This window comes from Pteronotus mesoamericanus, unplaced genomic scaffold, assembly GCF_021234165.1.
Source record: "Pteronotus mesoamericanus isolate MK-2021 breed Mesoamerican mustached bat unplaced genomic scaffold, CSHL_Meso_final contig_502, whole genome shotgun sequence".
Lineage (NCBI taxonomy): Eukaryota > Metazoa > Chordata > Mammalia > Chiroptera > Mormoopidae > Pteronotus > Pteronotus mesoamericanus.
The window spans coordinates 7,898,637-7,917,231 of record NW_026555187.1 but is presented as its reverse complement, the minus strand read 5'-3'; the positions used below and the strand labels follow the sequence as shown (position 1 = coordinate 7,917,231).

General features: G+C 52.9%; 1 protein-coding gene across 2 annotated transcripts in view; it reads left to right on the top strand.

Annotated features, from left to right (window-relative positions):
• The first annotated feature begins 1,994 nt into the window (after positions 1–1,994).
• The window catches only part of EBF2 (EBF transcription factor 2), a 187,284-nt gene continuing 170,683 nt past the window's right edge, over positions 1,995–18,595 (top strand). For both annotated transcript variants that reach the window (XM_054578988.1, XM_054578987.1), the window contains exons 1-6: positions 1,995–2,507; positions 4,958–5,114; positions 6,170–6,233; positions 6,490–6,545; positions 7,043–7,116; positions 13,228–13,296. In XM_054578988.1, the coding sequence (XP_054434963.1) occupies positions 2,377–2,507; positions 4,958–5,114; positions 6,170–6,233; positions 6,490–6,545; positions 7,043–7,116; positions 13,228–13,296 (551 nt within the window). In that variant the 5' untranslated portion in view covers positions 1,995–2,376. The remainder of the gene's footprint in view (positions 2,508–4,957; positions 5,115–6,169; positions 6,234–6,489; positions 6,546–7,042; positions 7,117–13,227; positions 13,297–18,595) is intronic.

Genomic DNA, 18,595 nt, shown 5'->3' with positions numbered 1-18,595 from the left:
TAAAATCTGCATGCACTAGAGAATTGCCGAGTTGAAACAGGGTAGTTCGTCGTACCCCCCGCCCCCCGCCCCTCAAATTTCGAACCCTGTCTCCTTTCTTTGGACAACTCCCATCTCACGCGGCTTTTACAACAGTTGTGGTCCATAGTCTGGTGCCAAATCACCCTTCCTGGCTCCCCCGCTCTTGTTAGCCAACAAGGAGGACCAAGCCAGAGCCCTGTGGTCGTGGTGCCACAGCAGGCATTATCCAGAGGCGGGGGTTTCACGTTCTCGACGCCTTTATCGAATTCACCCTGTCCTTGGACCCCGGGTTTGTACAGAGAAGGTCCGCACGCTCCTTCCCTCCCCATCGTTTTACGAGTAAATCTCCGCAGTACAGACTTGCGCTTCGTGAGCGCGATCAGCCTGTGATGTCTGGGGTCGCCGTTTGCCCTAGGGAAGAATGGAGCCGAGGAAGGGTCCCTTTCTCAGGAAAGCGGCATTTTCTGAAAGTGCGAGCTTCCTGTCCACCCAGGCAAACGAGCTGCAAAAGCGTTGTGTCCTCTAGCGGCAAACTCTCGCAGTTCATTTGTGAGCGCTCACCTACACCTAAGGGATGTGGTCGGAAGTGAATTCACGCTCAAATTGGAGTCCTGAGTCGGGGGGAAGTCCCCTGAACGTAATCTAGGCTGCGCCAGGGCCTCTCCGTAATGAGGCTGGGAGGCTCGGGCACAGCCGCTCGAACTGGAGAACAGCTGATTTGTCTCCTCCACGGCAGATGGTCTTTGAGCACAGATTTGCATTCATTGTCTTCAAATCTGTTTTCGCGCTGGTGTTCTAGATTTCAGCAGCAGATCTACGCACAGATCAGAATACAAAAGGAGAAGCAAGAAAATAACACCCAGCCAGGAGAATTTTTAATAGGCACCGCGAGCTGCCCGGCGTAGTTAAAAAGCCGTCTAGGGTTTCAGCTGTTTGGGGGAGCTGCCGCCGCCTCCCGGCCACCAGCCAGCCGCGGCCGGCACCGTGGCGACCGCGCGCCGCGGGCAAAGTTTCCGCGACTCCCCCGCCGCGTCCCCGCAGTTCCTCGGCGGGCTCCCCGGGGCTTTGGGGACCGGGCGGGGGAGGTGGCGGGGGCTCCTGGGACGAGGCCGAGCAGCTCTCGCACTAAGCCGGCCGCGATCTGTCAGCGACCTCTCCTCCGCGCGGGTGCGACTCTCACTCGCATCCGCCTGCGGGTATTTTCCTTAGCTCCTTGACCGTTTTCCCCGACACTCTATTTATTTGAATAGCACTTGAGCCTTGTTCGTACTACCCCCGCGCCCCCTACTTTCGTTCATATACCTTTCTCTTTCAACAACTTGTAAACCGCACACAAAACCCGAGTGTCACCGTGTAACGCCAGGGGACTTGGGAGAGCCATTCAGGGAACTGGGTTGCTCTGGGGAACGTTTGCACAAAACCCAAGTACATGTGGCCACACTCTCCGCCTTCTCACAAACACGCACACAGATCCAAGCCCAGGGAATGAACATGCCTTCCCGCAGGCTACAAAAATGTGCATCTAAAGGCAGGATCCACGGAGGCTCCCCGCTCCCGCGTCCAGGCTGAGCGGGTGCGTCCCAGGCCACCCGGCTGCAGAGCTGGTTTTGGGGGCCCCCATCCCACGCATGCACACCAAGGACGCAGCCGGCGTCCCCAGCTTTCCGTCCCCTTTCACCTCCGAGCGTGGCGCGCGCCGCCGGAGGACGTCGGCCCGGCCTGCCCAGCGTCGCCCAATCCCGAGCGTCCATGCAAATGAGGCTCCTTATCGGGCAGCGGCTCCGCCTCCCGCGGCCAGGGCCGTAGTAACCCATTCATGGGGTCCGTGCGCGGCTGCAGCCCTGCTCCGAGGTGCTCGCAGCCACCGCCTCCTCTCGGCTCTGGGTCTTCCCCTTCCTTTTACAACTGATCCTGTTGGGGATTTTTTTTTTTCTAAATTGGAGCGGTGGGGAGGAGTAGGGAGGGTGGGGGACCAGGAGGAAGGGGGAGAGATTAGGCGGCCATCAATCTCCTCCTGTTTCTCCCAGAACAGGTGATGCTTCAAAATTGTGATCACTTTCTGGAGGCAGCGTTGCCGCTGAAAGGATGCGAGCGACCTAGGACAGAGGGCCTGAGGTGGCAGATCTGAACTTGCGGAGGACAGAACCCAAACTTTCCCTGCACCAGTCCGCACCTCACGCGGGAAGCAAAGGACGGGTTATCTTTTTTTTTTTTTTTTTTTTCCGAGAGACTCAAACTTCAGCACTTGATCCCTTTTTTTGGATTGCTTTGGAGGAAACGGTTTGGTGACAACGTTGGGAACAGTAAGGACAGTGTGCAACTCTTATTTTTAAAGAGACAGATCAGACTTTTTAAATGTTTGGGATCCAAGATACTTTAGGAAGAGGACCAGCTCTGAAAGAGAAATCACTGGGTGCCGAGATGGATTCGGTCAGGTCCTGGGTCCGGAATGTCGGCGTGGTGGACGCCAATGTCGCGGCGCAGAGGTAACCAGACTGTCGCACGATTATTATGCTCCCAAAGTCTCCTGCTCGTCTGCTCGCTCCCACTGCTTCGGTCTCTCTCTGTCCCCCTCCCCCCGCTCTCTCGCTCGCTGCGTCCCTTGCCCTCTCCCCCGCATCTTTCGCCCCGGCCCCGCGCGCCGGGGCTCGCCCTCGGGCAGGCAGGTCGGCGCAGTTGGGGAAACGCTTCCCCCGCCGCTAACGCTCGAGTTTCCGAACTGCCTGGGTCCTTGTGTTTCTCCCTCACTGCTTCCCGACAGACCACTCTTTGGAAGGGGGGGAAAAAAAAGTAGCATCCAACGCCTCGCCGCTGAGCCCCCCTTGCCCAGCGAGGAGGGCCTGGCCCGGAGAGGAGCGTGAGCGCCAGAGCCGCTTCCCCGCGGCTGCCCGGTTCCGCCGCGCCGCTGGCGAGCGCCTCTTCTGCCGCATCTTGTCGGGCGATTCCTGGAGGCCGGGCGCCCGGCGGGCAGATGGCGGCGGTGGCGAGAGGCGCCCGAGAGGCCAGAGCGGCTTCCTGGGGAGGCAGAGCGGCCGGGGGCTCTGGGAGGGGGCAGGCTGGAGGGTCCGGGCGGAGAATACCGCGGTGGGCCGGGAGCACCGAGGCGGGGTGAGGGGAAAGAAGAAATTTAAGAGAAAAGGCGAGGGAGTAACAGTGGAAGAAGAATCTGCAGAAGGAGGAAGGCGAGGAGACGAGCTGGCCGCAAACGCAGGGAATCACCAGCCTCTAGTTTCGCTAGTCCCCGAAGTTGAGTGTCTCTCAGCGTCCGCGCGCTGAGATGGTAACCGCCTGGTCCGGAGGGCCGCCGAGCGAAGACATTCTGGTCTCCCTCCCTCGTCATCACTGCGGAGCTGTGATTTGTGGTCCCCACGTCCTTGTCTGCGAGAGAAGGCGGCCTTACCCCAAGGAGCCCACGAACTTCTTCCCACGACTCCGGCCTCTCCACCCGCCCTCCTGGTTGTCCCCCTCTGAGTCCCGACAGAACGCCGAGAAAGTCCTTTCCTAGCAGGCGTCGGGCTCCAAATGTCCCGGGTACAGCGAACCAGCTGCCACCCTCGGAGGACAGAAAACAGAGCTCGCAGAGCTCCGGGGAGGGCAGCGGCGCCCTCCCTCCTGCCAAGCCCGGACGGGACGCCCCGGACTGCTCCGGGGTGCGCCCGGATTTCTCCGGCACACCGCGCGCCGCTGTGCCGGCAGCGTTCCGCAGCCGCCTGGAGCTCGCAGGGCTGCGGGCCGGGGCAAGTCAGGCGGTTCCTCGGAGGCGGCTCCGCGGCGCATTTCCTTAGCCGAGCTCTTTAAAGACATCTCCCCTGCTTTCCTTCTTTCCCCGGATCAAGTACTTATTGAAATTGGAATAGGCAGCTCGATTGGGGTTTTCTAGCAAAATTTTACACCCTTCAAAAGAGTGAAAAGTGCTCGCGCCCTGGGGCATGAGGCCCAGAGACCCCAGCACCGCGGGGCAGCTCCAGCCATCTGCGCGCTCGCCTGGGCCCCGGGTCTGCTGTTAAATGTTATCTGGCGGCCAGTTCATCCGCGGCCGCGACGGGTCGGCAGGGAGGGGTGTATACATACTCAGTAAGCTCGAGGGCGCCTCTCGGGTCCTCCAACTTGGGTTTCGCGGTCAGCGGGTTTGGCTGGCGCCGCCCGCAGATGTGACTGGAACTAGGCTCCCCTAGGTCCCAGGCGAGGACGTTCTCTGCCTCTTAATAACATTTTGGCTTCTCGAAGCTCAGCAGTTCTGGGGGCGGCGTACCCAGGATCAGGTCGTTCCCGGTGGCCCTCGATCCCTAAGAATGGTCCCAGGGATTCCGCCCTGCCACTGTCCGGGGCGCAACTTTTCGGAAGAGCGAGGGAAACGGGGTGAGGCCTCTCCCTGTAGGACTGAGCCGTGGGCTCTGGGCCTCCTGCCCCTCCACGGGGTTCCCACCCACCGCCTTCGGGAGATACCGTGGCTGGGGCGTTGTGGGTACTAGCACTCAAGTGAAGATGCCGGAAAAGGGTCACGTCTTCGAAAGTAACGAGGCGCTTATTCCCCAAACCCTGGGGCCCAGCTCCAATTCCTGACCCATTCGGTGGACACCTGAGAGGCTAGATAAGGGGGCCGGACAGGACACTATTTGGGTCCCTGCCTGGAGGGCGGCTCTGGGCCTTGCTGTGCAGCTGGGATCCTTGTTCTCTACCAAAGGCCTGACCGTGAGCTGCGGGCGCCTGGATGACTAGAGGTGTCGGTCCTGCCACCTGACCCCTGTGGCCACCGAGACTCTTCTAAGGAGTCTCCTCATCTAAACCTGAATTGGAAAAAAGGTTCGAGGGGTCCAGGACTCTTGACCTGGGACATGGACCCTTGACCCTCTGCGGTGTTGCATGGGCGCCCTGGTAACATCGTGTCTCTTTCTCTTTTCCCGGGTCTGGTGTCCCCCTGTTTCTTCCTGCGCAGCGGAGTCGCCCTGTCCCGGGCCCACTTTGAGAAGCAGCCTCCCTCCAACTTGAGGAAATCCAACTTCTTTCACTTTGTCCTGGCGCTGTACGACAGGCAGGGGCAGCCGGTGGAGATCGAGCGCACGGCCTTCGTAGACTTTGTGGAGAACGACAAAGTAAGCTGACGTCCCCTTCTTCCTCTCGCGGCCTAATCACTACCTCCTTGCAAAGCACTAAAGATTCCATCTGTCACTCGTGACACTTTTCCGTTCACATCGTCAAGGATGATAAATCGAGGCCTCTCACTCACAGCCTCTAAATCAGTCGATTTCTGTGTACCTCCTCCCGCCCCCACTCCGGTGCACCCACCACTTGCTGCGGGGGCGCCAGTGGCTCTAGCACCCAACCTCTGGGTCATTAGTAGAACCTGGTCTTGGACTAACGCCACGCAAATGTCCTTCCCACTAGAGCGTGGTTTACAAGTATACCCAAGGCTCCGCTGCCCTTCTCTGGGTTATTTTCGTTATGTTGCACCTGATTGTTCCCGAAGAGTGGGGTAGCTACCAGGTGGAAACCCAGAGACCAGCCTTGGCCCGCCGTACCCGCTGAGACTCCTCTCCCAGTCTCGCTCCCTAACTTCTGGCTCCCAACCCAGACCTGGTTTGGGGCTGCATTTGATATCAAAGGAAGCCGCTGTGTGACAGAAGGGAAATCTGTTGCCCTCTCTGAGCCTCAGGCTCCCCTGCTGTACAATGTGAACCTCAGAGCAGGTGCCCCAGGGATCCCTCCTGACCCTGGGCCTTGGTCTCTGCTTTTTGAGGCCCCAGAGGTGCTGGTCCTGTCAGGACAGGGACGAATGCAGCCCTTCCACATGACTGGCCTCTTCCCCTCTCTTCCAAGAGAAGCCTTGCGACTTCCTAAGGACAGACAGAGCTGGGTGGGTTGGGTGGGGACTTTTAAGGCAGTGCTGGTGTGGTGTCTGTTTGTTGCAACGGGTGGGGCCGCACTTCTGAGGCCATTTTTAAGGGAGAGGGACAGAGGATTGGAGAGGGCGAAGTGGCCAAGAGCCTTGGCAAGTTTTGGAGGTGGTCCTGTGGCACAAGCTGCTGCCTCTGACCCAGGGCTGGGCAGGGGGTGAAAGGCTGAGGGAGGGTGTAGGGACATGCCCTCTTCTTGTCCCCTCATTTGAGAGCCTTGAAAACAAGAGGTTCCAACACGGCTGTCTTTTCAGGAACAAGGCAATGAGAAAACCAACAATGGCACCCACTACAAGTTACAGCTCCTCTACAGCAACGGTGAGCGCCCTTGCCCTCTGGGTCCAGGTGCCCGTACATGTCCCTTTCAAGGAAAGCAGCTGGCAAGTGGCCAGGGCCTAGGGGGGCGCAGGGTTTGGGGAGGCTTGGTCAGAGCCAGGGGGCTGCGTGGGTGGTCTTTGCCCCCAGGGACGGTCATCCTACTGGTCCACCTATGGCCCTAGGCAGCTTCTTGGGCCTGGCCCCAGGTGGGGACAGGTTGAGGGTCCTTACCTTGTGCGTATCCCCTCCCCCACAGGTGTCCGCACGGAGCAGGACCTGTATGTCAGGCTCATTGACTCGGTCACCAAGCAGGTGAGCCCCACGGTCCCCTTGGCTCCTCCCCTCCAGCCCCAGTCTCCCCTCCCCTGCCTTTCCCTGACCCCCCACATCCTCCACACATTCCTGGGTCAGACTAAACTTGTCCTTGAATGTCAACTCTCACCTTGTCCACTCTGGAAAAAAAGTTTTTTCTCTTTCCCTCCCCAACTGCCCTGTTTCTTTCTGGGTGGGGAGGTGCTGAGGGCGAGGGGAGGAGAGCAAACAGGTGAAGGGAGGAAGCTATTATTGGGAGATTCATTTCCCCCAAACATTGCCTTTTGCAAGAAATATGTTCTTGCAGGGCAAATGCGTCTGTTATTGTTTTGCTTGAGCCAGCCAGGCCGCAGCTCGGGTTCTGTGCCGCCAGCGGGCACACCTAGGGACGCCGCGGGCGCGGGCGGGAAGCCCGTCCTGGGCTTGCTCTGAAGTCCCCCGTTCTTTGTTTCCCGCTCCGCTCCCAACTTCCCTGCCTGCCCTTGCCTCTTTCGCAGCCCATAGCTTACGAGGGGCAAAACAAGAATCCAGAAATGTGCCGAGTTCTTCTGACACACGAAGTCATGTGCAGGTAAGAGCTACTTCGTCCTGAGGGGTTGGTTCGCAAGTGGGGCAGGGGAGCGGGCCTCTGCGCGCGCTGGCGGCGGGTGTCCCGCACAGACGGGCGGGAGCGGAGGTGCTCAGCCGGTCCCCGCGGCGCGCCTCCCTCCCGTACCGAAGACCAGATGCTGAGGGCATCTCCAAAAGGAAACCCAGAGCCGCGCGGGATTCCGTCCCCAGGTGTCTCGGGAGACCTCTCCCACCCGGACAGTCACAGTCCCTGCTGTCCAGCCGCCGGGGGCAGCAAGGGGAGGCACCACGGGGCGGCCCGGGCCAAGTTTGGGATGGGGACTCTCCCTGAGTGGTCTGCGCTCCAGCGCGGCACTTGAGGCTCAACGAGGTACTTTCCGCCTGTGTGGCAAGCTCCGGGGGGCTTTCCAAGGAGGGGCCGCTAGGGGTCTTGCCCAGTCAAAGCACTGGAGGCTGAGCCTGGGCAAGGGACCACCAGAGGGTCCAGCCGCCCACTTCCAGGGCTCCCCCTGCCCCCCGCCCCAGGCCCTGGCCTGTCAGGAGGAAGCTTTCCCTTCCTCCAGGGATGTCCTTCCCCACGGTTTCTCCTGTCCGGGGCCCTTCTTGGGCTGGGCCGCAGGAGGGGGAGAAAGGCTGGGGGTTCCCCTCCGGTGCCCGGCCGCCGGGGGCCTGGAGCAACAGCTGGATTCTGAGGGCTGAGTTGTGCGAGGGGCGGTCTCCTGGAATCCCTGCCCTGTGCCCGTCCTTTCAGAGATCGAGATGTTCCATGTTGAGTCTTTCTTTCTTGACTAGAAGGAAGTAAGAAAAATTAAGAAATTCAGCCATACAGTTTTTTTCAAAGAATGTTTACTGAGTGCCTAGTTTTGCCAGGTACTGGGGATCCCACAGCAAAGGAGAGAGCGTTTTCTATAAAAAAGAAACTCTGGGAAGAGGAGGTGGTTTTACTGCAAAAATGTAAATATTTATTCCATACATGTTTTTCTTTCTCCAAAATCTCCGATTAGAGAGAAAGCCTCAATGCCCCCTCCCTCTGCTATTGCTTGAGCAAGTGCCTCCCAACTCCAGACTTGCCCCCTTGGGTAACTGCAGGCCGAGGTGGGGCGGCTCGGGCTGCTTTATGGTCGGCCGGGCGGTCCTGCCTCCCTCCCAGCCCAGCCAGGAAGGAACATCACAATCAGCCGTGCTCGTTTTGGTTTTGACCAAGTATTAGAAAAACAGACCTTGCCAAATGCAAAGTTCAACTCTGCCAGAGATAAGGGAGGGGGCTTCCTCGGCTGAGTAGCCCGGGGAGGCGCGCTGGCCGATGAGCAGCTTCGTTGTCCAGGGCCCCTTGGTAGATCCATTTAGAAAGAAAACAATTCTGAGATGAACTTGCAAGTAATACCTAAGTTAAATGGTCAGAACACTTTGATTCCATTGGTCAATGGAAGGGTGCTTTAAAAAAATTTCTCTTTATACTTTTAAATGTCTTGGTTTGGAAAGATTATCTACTTAAAAGGAAACAACACCCCAAACTGGCCCATTGTGTGAAGAGTCATACCTATTATTTTAAGTAATACTTGTATGCCCCATCCAGCTGTATTTAAAGCTGACATTTTTATTTTGAAGCCCAGTCAAGTCCTCCTCATTTTATGCTGTTTAAGTAGCAGCATCAATTTTTAAAGCCTCTAGTTTAGACTGCATTAGTAACACAATATAAAAATTTAATATACTGTAACTTCTCTGCGTTCGAGACCTGGGAAGAGATCTTCGGCTATTTTCTTCCCAAAGCAGAATTTAAAACAAGTATTAATTATGAGTAAATAAATGATCCATGCGTGGGTGCTGTGTCTGTAGTGGGGGGGAGGGGGGAGGTGAGCCGGGGTGGGGTCGCATGTGGGATGCGTATGAAAGGCACGTTCTCAGTTCACGTGGCAGCCCAGGCGGCTGGGTGTCCTGTTAGGAGGAAAGTTCCTACTGCACGCCTGAGGAGCCAGTCACAGCAGTCGGGCTTTGGGGGGGGGGGGGGGGGGGGGGGGGATCGGAGGCCGTTTCTCCACCGGTTGGGCACACAGCCGCGTTTGTGTGGTGGGTGTTCTAGGGCTTACCTGGGAATTTCCCGCCATGGTTTTATGTTCTGTAACCTTTAGTCAAAAAGTTCATAAATTAGTGTTTAGCTTTGAGGAGGGAAACAATATAAATCGCTTTACGAATAACTTTTTCTGCCTTCTCCAGTCGTTTCCGCTCCCCTTTTCCCTGCTTTAGTTCGTTTTGCCAGCTATTAGCAAGGAGAAAGCGAGTTGTTACGTTGCTGCCAGCCACCCCTGTGCCCTCAGATGCTCAGAGGGTTAAAAGATATTATAATTTGAACAGAAGTCGTCTCAAGGCCTACAGCTGGCTAATAACAGAGTTGTATTGAGCAGAGCAAAGCCCACAGCTGTGACTTTTCCCCACCAGGCGCAGGCTAGACAGGGCCCTAATCAGATGGGCCAGCCGGGCAGTGGGGCCAGTGTCTTTATGGGCCAGATGGTGTGAATTTAGACACTTTTGTTATGCAATCGCAGGGAGGAGTTGGGGAGAAGAAAACAAAACAAAAGCCACCATGCTGTGCGCTTATTTGAGTTTGAAATTAGAGACAGATTTTTGAAAGTGGAGGGTTGAATTTTAAAAACGATTTTGGAGGGGAAAGGGCCCAGTCGCCCGTCTTGAGCAGGAATTTGGCTGACCGGACACTCCGTGTCCGTGGCTGGGCGTTCTTCCTCCCCAGCCGGCCCTCTCCCCGCTTTCTTCTCCCCTCTGAAAATTCAGGTGAGATTCAGGATTGGGGTGAAATTTCCCACTTCCCTCCAACCCCCACCCCAACTTGTTTTTTTTTTCCCTTTCCCTGTCAAGACTCCGTGAATAGACAGGAGAATGAAAGAGGCCTATTAGCGAATGGAGAGGATTTCAGGTAAAAGGTTCCCTCAATAAGCACTAGAATAAAATAAACCAAAGCCAGCCAAGCCAAGGAGGAGCAGGGGAAGAGCTTTCATTTTCATTCATTAGGAAGAAAGGGCACTTCTGAGCCTCTCCATGGTAGTTTAGGAACAGCCTTTACCTAGTGCCAAGTTCAGTTTCCTCCTGCCTTTGTCTAATTTTTTCCCTTTCCTTCCTTCCTCCCCGCTCCCTTTCCTCTTCCCTCCCTCCCTCCCTCCTCCTCTCCCTCCATCCCTCCCTTTTCTTTCTTTCTCCCCCTCCCTCCCTCCCTCCCTCTCTGCCTTCCCTTCCTCCCCCACCTTCCTTCCTTCCTTTTCACTGAACAAGAACTTCAGACTTACAGACGTGCTTGTTAGGAAGTAACCCTAAAAAGCCTTTTTAACTACATTATCCGAACCTGAAGTTGGTCACTCAGGCTTTGACGACCTAGGAAAGGGAAGGGAGAGGTGAGTTTGTTATCTGCCTAATTCAGGGCCCCAGGTCCCTTTTTCAACTATCCACAGACCTGATCCCAGAGCGACGGTTTGGGGAAGGTGGTTCATGAACATCTTCCACTCTCCACTTCCCATTGCTTATCTTAACATTCTGGCACGACGACTGAATGTCATTGAGGAAACCAAATAAGGAATAAGTAGGACATCTTGATGAGAACTTTTCTTTTAAAAAAAGAAAGAAAACAAGAATTAGCTTTGGCTAACCCAGAGAAGTTTTAAGAAGGTCTCAAACGGGGCAAATATAGTCCAATCCTTTGTTCTTATCCCTTTATTATTGTAGTACAACAACCAAGGGGGTGTCTTCTAAGTCTTTTCTGTGCTATAAACATTAGAGATTATACTTAAATATGTCACTGTTGGAAAATAGAAGATTGGGTCCTGAAGTTTCTCTGCATTTTCTTTAAATATCATTTCCTTCCCTGAGCCGAATCCCCACATGGTACTACACTGGCACCAGCCTTATATTTTTATCTGTTTTTCTTTTCCTCATGAGAAACTCTCTATGGAAAGCAGCGGAATTCAGCTGAGCAATTTTGCAAACGGCCTCCCAAGAATCATTCCTTCTCAAACTACACAGATTGACAGTGTGTGCTCTTGCAATTAAATTGTACCCGGCATCAAACACATTTGGGTTAGGTTGACACGCTGACGATGTCAAAGGGGAGTCTAGGTCGAAGGCTTCAGGTAACCAGCAGGTACGGGGCTTTGGAAATTGTGTTGCTAAGAACAAAGGTTTGCCTGAGCTGCAAAAGTTCTGTGACATGTGCCACAGAGAAAGGAGAGGTAGGGACAGAAATGGGTGGGTGTAGGAGCTGGGAAGAGACCCAAGTACTTTGGGTGGGGGGCGCAGAGCAGCTGGCCGGCTTTTTTATTGGTGTTAATCTTGGGGTGGATTGAAATATTAAAAGTTAAGACCTAATATAATTTCAAAAGCAAAATATTATTTCAGAAAGTCCCAGGGGCAAGCTCTGGTATTTAAGAAAGTTGAGACAATTTTTCTTTTACTTCCTACTAATTTGAGTAAATTTCATTAAACCTCATTGTGCCCATTCAGCGAAATTTTTTTAGCATCTCTGAAGTATATTCTATTTTTTGGAGAATGGTAAATTGTTCACTAAATAACCCACACGTCATGGCACGAGAGAGATGGATTTTAAAAGTCATCAAATTTCTTTGTTTGTTTGTTTGTTTATAATTCTGGGGCAGATCCGAGGTGGTCAAAGTTCTGCAGAGAACTGGAGAGCCAGTCTGTGGTGCTGGGGTGTTGGCCTCCGGGCTCCTGCTCACCCGTGGCTCCCCCCGACTCTCCGTTCCTCACCCCGTCGTCACTTTTGGAGGGTGCTCCGCGAACCTCATGGCCGCATGGACTTCTGAAACCTAGAAGGGACTCTGGAGATAACCTGGTCCAACATTTTAATTTGATCTATAGGGAGGCAAGGCCCAGAAGGGTTAAAGAGATGAGACTAAATCCACACAGCTAGCGTGGGACAGAGTTGGGTTAGGTGCCAGGGTCCCAATTCAATTCCCTTGTTAACAATTTTCCTGTTGGGCCGTGTTGGCCTTCAGCTCCAGAGAAGCTGTCATGGGGACAGCAGGCTCACATACAGTGTTGCTGTTGCTAAGGGGCATTAGACATATTCTGCATCCAGGGTGGAGGGTCATGCTTTTTGCATAAGCCACGTGGAGGTGCAGTTGAGGTGGGCCCTGTGCTCACGTGCGCTGAGAGGTACGCAGAGGTCCGAGGTCCTGAGGGGCCGCGATGGTGCTGCACAGGGAGGTTGTGTTCCCTCGCTTCTCCACACCAAGCTTCCTTCGCCGTTTCATGAGTGTCTGGATCTCCCATACAGGGCCCTTTGGATTGGAGTGTTTTGCCATCTGCCCCGAGGTCCTAGTCCTTCCTATCCCTGTAATTGTTCCGGGACTTCTCCCTTCTTGCGTTCTCCAGCGTCCGCCAGGCAGCCAGCCCTTCACAGGTGCAAGTCTAGGGAGGTGGCACTTTTGGGATGGGACTTACACGTACAGTGCCATTTCTGTTCTGGACTTGGTGATAATGACTGGAGCTATCACGTTACAGTTTTCTTCCTAGTCTAAAATGTACATCACAGTTCTGTTCCTCCTCCTTCCTATTTAGAAAATGATAGAAGTGAATGAATGCATAAATGTTTATATAGTGCCCTGACGGTTTTTGTTGTTGTTGTTTTTTTATTTTTTGAGAACAAAGGTTGACAATAATCCAGGCAGCTTCTTGGGGTCTATTTTATACATTTTCAATTTCCTTCTTTCTGCAAGTATATATTAAGACATAAGGATCTAAAATATACAGTCATAAAATCATTCAACGCTGCGCTGGAAATAACCATATAGATTTTTAAATCCAGTTGTCCATGATTCCGATTACAAATATGGCTCTTGGGAAAGTTGTGATTTGCTAAGAATTCCCCAATTTATAAGTCACAGAGAGAGAATTCACGTGAGTGTCTTTGGGTTTCAAGTTCACTCTTGTTTTTAAACATGGCTGCAAATTCTGCCCTCAAGCAGCTGATGGTGAAGACGCTACCCAGGACATAATGCATTTTTGCAAATGTTCTTACACTGTGTGCCTACTGTATTTTCTTGAATTTAACCGACTTCTTTTACTCTTTTGGCTCCTTCCCAATCTACAGTCGATGCTGCGAAAAGAAAAGTTGTGGAAACCGAAACGAGACTCCTTCAGACCCTGTCATCATCGACAGGTAGGGGGAAAGTGACTAAGAATCATTTCTGCTTGCTTTCCGTTGTGAATCTCAACTCTGAGTACTGATCACTTGGGCTCTGCCGTAAGGTTTGTTCCATGTTATCCTTAAGGCGTGATGCAGGTTCGACGTGGGTTTTCTTGCTCTAGTTGGCCTTTCTTGGAGGAAGTCCGAACCTTCCTTTCTGAACTTGTACCTCTAAATCTGTGACGGGATTCTTTTCCAGGGGCACTGGTTTCAGACTAATAAAGGGTGTGTGCGTGGTAAGGGATGCGACGCGTCGCCACCTCTCCTGTCTGGCAGGGCAGGGCCTCCGTCAGCTTCCTAAAAGAGGTAGTGCGCCGCAAGCGAAGCGGCAGCCCCTTCTTCGTTCTCAGTGGTGGCTGTTGGGCTTGAAGACTTTCAATTTAGATGACGGTGTAGGGGATTATGACAAGCTCCCCGTTGCACTGAGGGAGATTCCTTCCTACCACAGGGACTGCATTCCGGGCTCCATGTTATATTCAGAGTGGGGAAGATTCTTTGGGACAAGATGCTAATTCATTGAAATGTGATTTAGGCATCCTCAGCTGTCTGTTTTTGTGATTGGAAACAGAACTTACAAACCAACGAAGAAATACCAAATTAACTTCTAGCAATCATGTAATTTTTAAGAAATCCCATATTCCCACCCCTAATTTTTTCTCTTTCATTAAAAAACGGAATAATTCCCTATTGCTTCTTTCTTTGGGTTTTCATGTTTCTAGCCAGGTCCTGAAATGGATTGGAGAGACCACAGTCTCCAAAGTTGTTATTCCAATATCCCAATGAATTCTCAGCTGGGAGAATGGAACCTCTGGCATTCTGCCCAGAAAGCCAGCTTGGTTTCTTCGTGGAAAGTATAGCAGAGCCCTAGGAAGGAGCAGGCTGGAGCCCTGACTCTGTCCTAGCTGCTGACCTTGGACCGGGCGCTCAGCACCTCTGCTCCTCGGTGGCGTCACGGAGGGAGGAGCGGGAGGGCACTGCCCGTGTCCCTGGGCTTCAGGAGGCGACAGAAACAGTGTGGCGGTCGCGCAGAGTTCTCTGAGATGCTCGCGGGAGGACGAGAGCCACGTGTAAGATGTGTGTCAGGTGTGCATGGCGACTTCGCCGTCTCAGGAGGTCCACGTGAGACCAGTGTGAGGGAACTATACGGAGTTTCTTTGGTTTTCCTGAAAGTGCATGGACGCTTAAAATTGAAGAGCTGTAAGACCTCTTTGGGGTCAGTATCCTCCTCCTTTGACAGATGAAGAGACTGACCGGGGGGTGGTGACAGGTCTTGCCCATGTGTGCGCAGCTGGCTGGGGCAGAGCTGGCACGAGAAACAGTGTCCCCTCTCCTGGCCTGTGCCCCACTCACCGGCACCATCACCTCCCCCAGCACACTCTGTCCTGACTCCTGTGAGCTGGGTGTGCTGATTGCATGGGATGTCCCTTCCCAGCTCCCCAGGCCGCCCTCGGGAACGTCTGGGGGGATCGGAAGGGAACGAGAGCAGCCTAGACACAGCCTGTCCTTTGCAGCGTGTGGCCCACGCTGTCTGATCTTCACCTAGTCTTTTTCATGAACTTCAGCTGTCCTTTCAAGCAGGCACTCTAACCTCATCATTGTTACATCTTTTCTTGTCATAAACACCCCATAATGCAGCCTCAGAAATACTTGTGAACCCGTAAATGCTCACCTGCTCCTTACCTCTCGTGACTGCACGTCCCAGGGAATTTGCGCTCAGCAGCGGCTCTTACGGCAAGAAACTGCATACACCTGCACCCACTCCTACAGCTGAATATGCTTTTGTGGTCCTCCATGCAACACACGTGTCACATGGACAAAAGGAAGTAGCCTTTTTGCATCTCTGGGAGAAAAGGTTTTCACATTTGATGCCTTTGTTGTTGGTGTCAGAATGTCTTAAATTCTTCTGAGAAGGTGGAAACTGTATCTTGGCAGTGTGTTGTGGAGCTTTATGAGAGTGTGGCATTTATTTTCCCATCCTCTGCACAGTAAAACAGCCCCGTGACGCCTCTGCATCACTTGAAATATGTGTTACTTCCGAAATGTTTTGTGTCTACACATACCCACCAAATGGTACTGTAAATTGATCAGTATCAGGTTTTTAGACAACCCATTTTATTATAAACAGATGCATCTATTTGGTTTGTTCATTGCAGGGCTTTTGTTTGAAGTAAAACCAGGGTCCTGTTTTACTGCTGCGGAGTGTCTTTCGGGCTTCCCGGGGCTTCCTCCCCTCCCCCGTCAGAGGTGGGCTGGTGGGTTGCGTCAGCGCAGGTTTGGTGGAGCTGTGTGTCTGGTACCCGGGTTCGGCGCCTGCTGACTGACTGGGAGTCGTCCAGATCACCCGCGAACACCAAACGGGTGCAAAGTAGTCTATTTTGGATTTCCTCTGAGTAAATATAGAACTCTCTTCTTTGCCCTCGTTCCTACAATGCCAACTAATTATCTCCTCCCCCTCCTGGCTCGGTCTAACCAGATGCAGTTAATTTACACTGTCTCTCCCGGAGTTTTCTCACACAACAGGCACGCTCCACGGTGGCCCCAGGGAACCCTGTGTATTCCCAGGGAATGGTGCGTGCTCGGGGGAGGGCCAGAGGAGGCTCCAGCGCGGTTCCCGAACTTCTCACCTCCCGAGCCCCCTTTGTTTTTTTCCTCTGTGAATCCGGGGTTTGGCAAAATTTTTTCTGCCGAACTGCAGTTGACAAGTACTAATTCAGCTGTCATTCCATTTTTATTAGTCAAAGACACATAACAGAATGGCAAGGAAGAATCTCACCCCAGAAATGCCCTTGGGCTCATCAGTGGCCAATCAGGGTTTCTGACCCCGATGAGACACGCTCTGTCATGTTACTCTGCTGACATGATCGACTTCCAGCTCAACCAGAAAACAGCCTGACCTTTCACTTAGTCCATGTGACCGCATCCTGGGCAGATATTCAGTTTCTAACAGGTTGCTTGAAATATTAAAAAAATAGCTTTTGCTTCTTTGTGGTCCCTTAATTGAATATCATTGTATTTTGCAATAGGGCAGCCCCCGCTGAGACTTCGCTTTCTGTTTCTGAAGACTGAGCCCCAGCTTGGGAACTCTTTTTCCATGTTACATTAGTCCTGCCTGATCTCTCTAGAAACATAAATTTAATTTTTATTTTCAGTTGTCTTTTCAGCGTGCTCTCGTGACTGCTTGGGCACCCCACCCCACTCTAGAAAGCCAGGCCAGCGCACCGCCCGGCGGAGCTCGCTGTGAGTCACAGCGCCTAACGGGGCCGTCCTCCTGTGGACGGACGTGTGCGTGCAAGAGCGGAGGAGGGCTTGCGGAGCTTTAGTGTAAAAACGCAAAGTCCTCTTCGGAAAAAACCAGCGACACAGAACAGAACAAGACAAAAACAGCAATGAAAACAGAATCCTTACTGTGGCTGTCCACCTCAATCTTGTCTATAAAGACCTGTGTGTGGTAAAATTAAAAAAAAAAAATACTGGTTTGCATTCTGTGGTTTCAGAGAGAAGCTCTAAATCAACGTAGTTTCTCGTGGGCTGTGCTCTGTCTCTGGAAGCTCCTGCAGATCCACTGAGCCTCTGGGGCTCAGGGTCATCTGCTATAGTCCATGGGAGGAGGATTTCAGGGACTGTCTCACCGATGTGAGAGAAGGATAAGAAGAGTCCTCTTGCTCCGGCACTTGCAGCCTCTATTAAAAGTCGGGGGGGGGGGCGGACAAGACTTCTTTTTGCGTCTCTGAAGGCCCCCCTGCCCGTGTGTACGCTGGCAGGATGTTTTCTGTTAAAAGGGCAGTTCCAGCCTATTTCTCATTTGCTAAATACCCAGGTCTTTTGTCTTGGGACTCGGGTCTCCTCTATCTGACCATTTTAAGTGCTGACGTGTTCTTTGTTCATTTTATTTTCCAAGAACGCCAAACAAGCAACAGAGTGACTCTCACTGAAAAGGTTTCCTCAGAAATATTTGGTGTTCAGGTGTCCAGGAGGGGTTTTCCTGATATTATCTTCTCATTTTTAAGAAGTTAATTGTGGTAAAACACAGACGATGTAAAACTGGCCGTCCTAACCCACTCCCCTCACTGTGTCCAGTCCAGAATTAGTAAGTCCCTTCACGTCGGTGGGCAGCCCCCACAGCCACCCAGCCACACACCTCTCTTCATGTCGCAAAACTGAAGCTCTGTCCCCTCGAACGGCAACTCCTCATTTCCCCTTCTTCCCAGGCCCTGGCCCCCCGTTGTCTACTTACTGTCTCTATCAGTTCGACCACTTACTCCAAGTACCTCAAATACATGGGCCTATGTATATTTAGCTTTTGCCCTTTTAGGAGTGGCTTGTTTCCCTCAGCATAATGTCCTCAAGGTTCCTTCATGTTGGAGCAGGTGTCAGAGTTTGACTCTTGAGAATAAGGCTGCTATGAACACGGTGGACAAACATCTCTCTGAGTCTCTGCTTTTGGTTGCGCGTGTGCGCGCCTGCCCAGCAGTGGGATTGGTGGACTGCAGGGCAGTTCGAGGAACCGCCCTGCTGCTTCCGTCGTGGCTGTGCTGTTTCCCATTTGCACCAGCTGCACAGGTTCTGACTTCTCTACATCTTCACATCACTTGCTATTTTCTTGTTTTCAGATTGTTGGGTTTTTGGTTTGTTTGTGGACAGTTGCCATCCTAATGGGTACAACCTTTTTTTTTTTTAATGAAGTTTTCTTCTGCCATCGTCTCGGTCGGCACCTTCAGCTGATGCTGCCTCCTCTGGTCTAGGCTTCTTGTTCACCTTCCTCCACCGTCTAGCACATCCTCTTCTTGCCTCTCTCTGCCTCACCAACTACCTTGTTCCAGGTGCTGGAACCCTCTTTCCTCTGGGTCATTCCTCTCTCCAGTGTGTCGCTTAACTCCAGGAAGGAGGTGTTTGTAGGGAGGGAAATTTTGGACCATAACTATGGGGAATAAAGCCCTAATTGACCTTCTTGCATGTTAGAAGGCATTGCATTAATCCTGGACCCTGGAGTTTTTCTTTTTGTTAATTTATCAAACAAAACCAACATTAATCCATTCTTGATTTGTGGTGTAGATTATGCTTGTAACCCCACTGTGTCTTTCAGCATAGAAGCAGGTTTTGGGTGGTAGTGGGAGTTCAGCTCTTGGCAAGATTTATGTCCACACATCCCAGCAGGTTCCTGATGTCCTAGGCCACTCAGGCTGGCTTCTAACCCCACTTATTCCCTCTTCCCGGAATGGACGAGTCAGGCCTATTAGTAGCGAGGCCTCCTCAATGAGAGTTCTGACTCTGC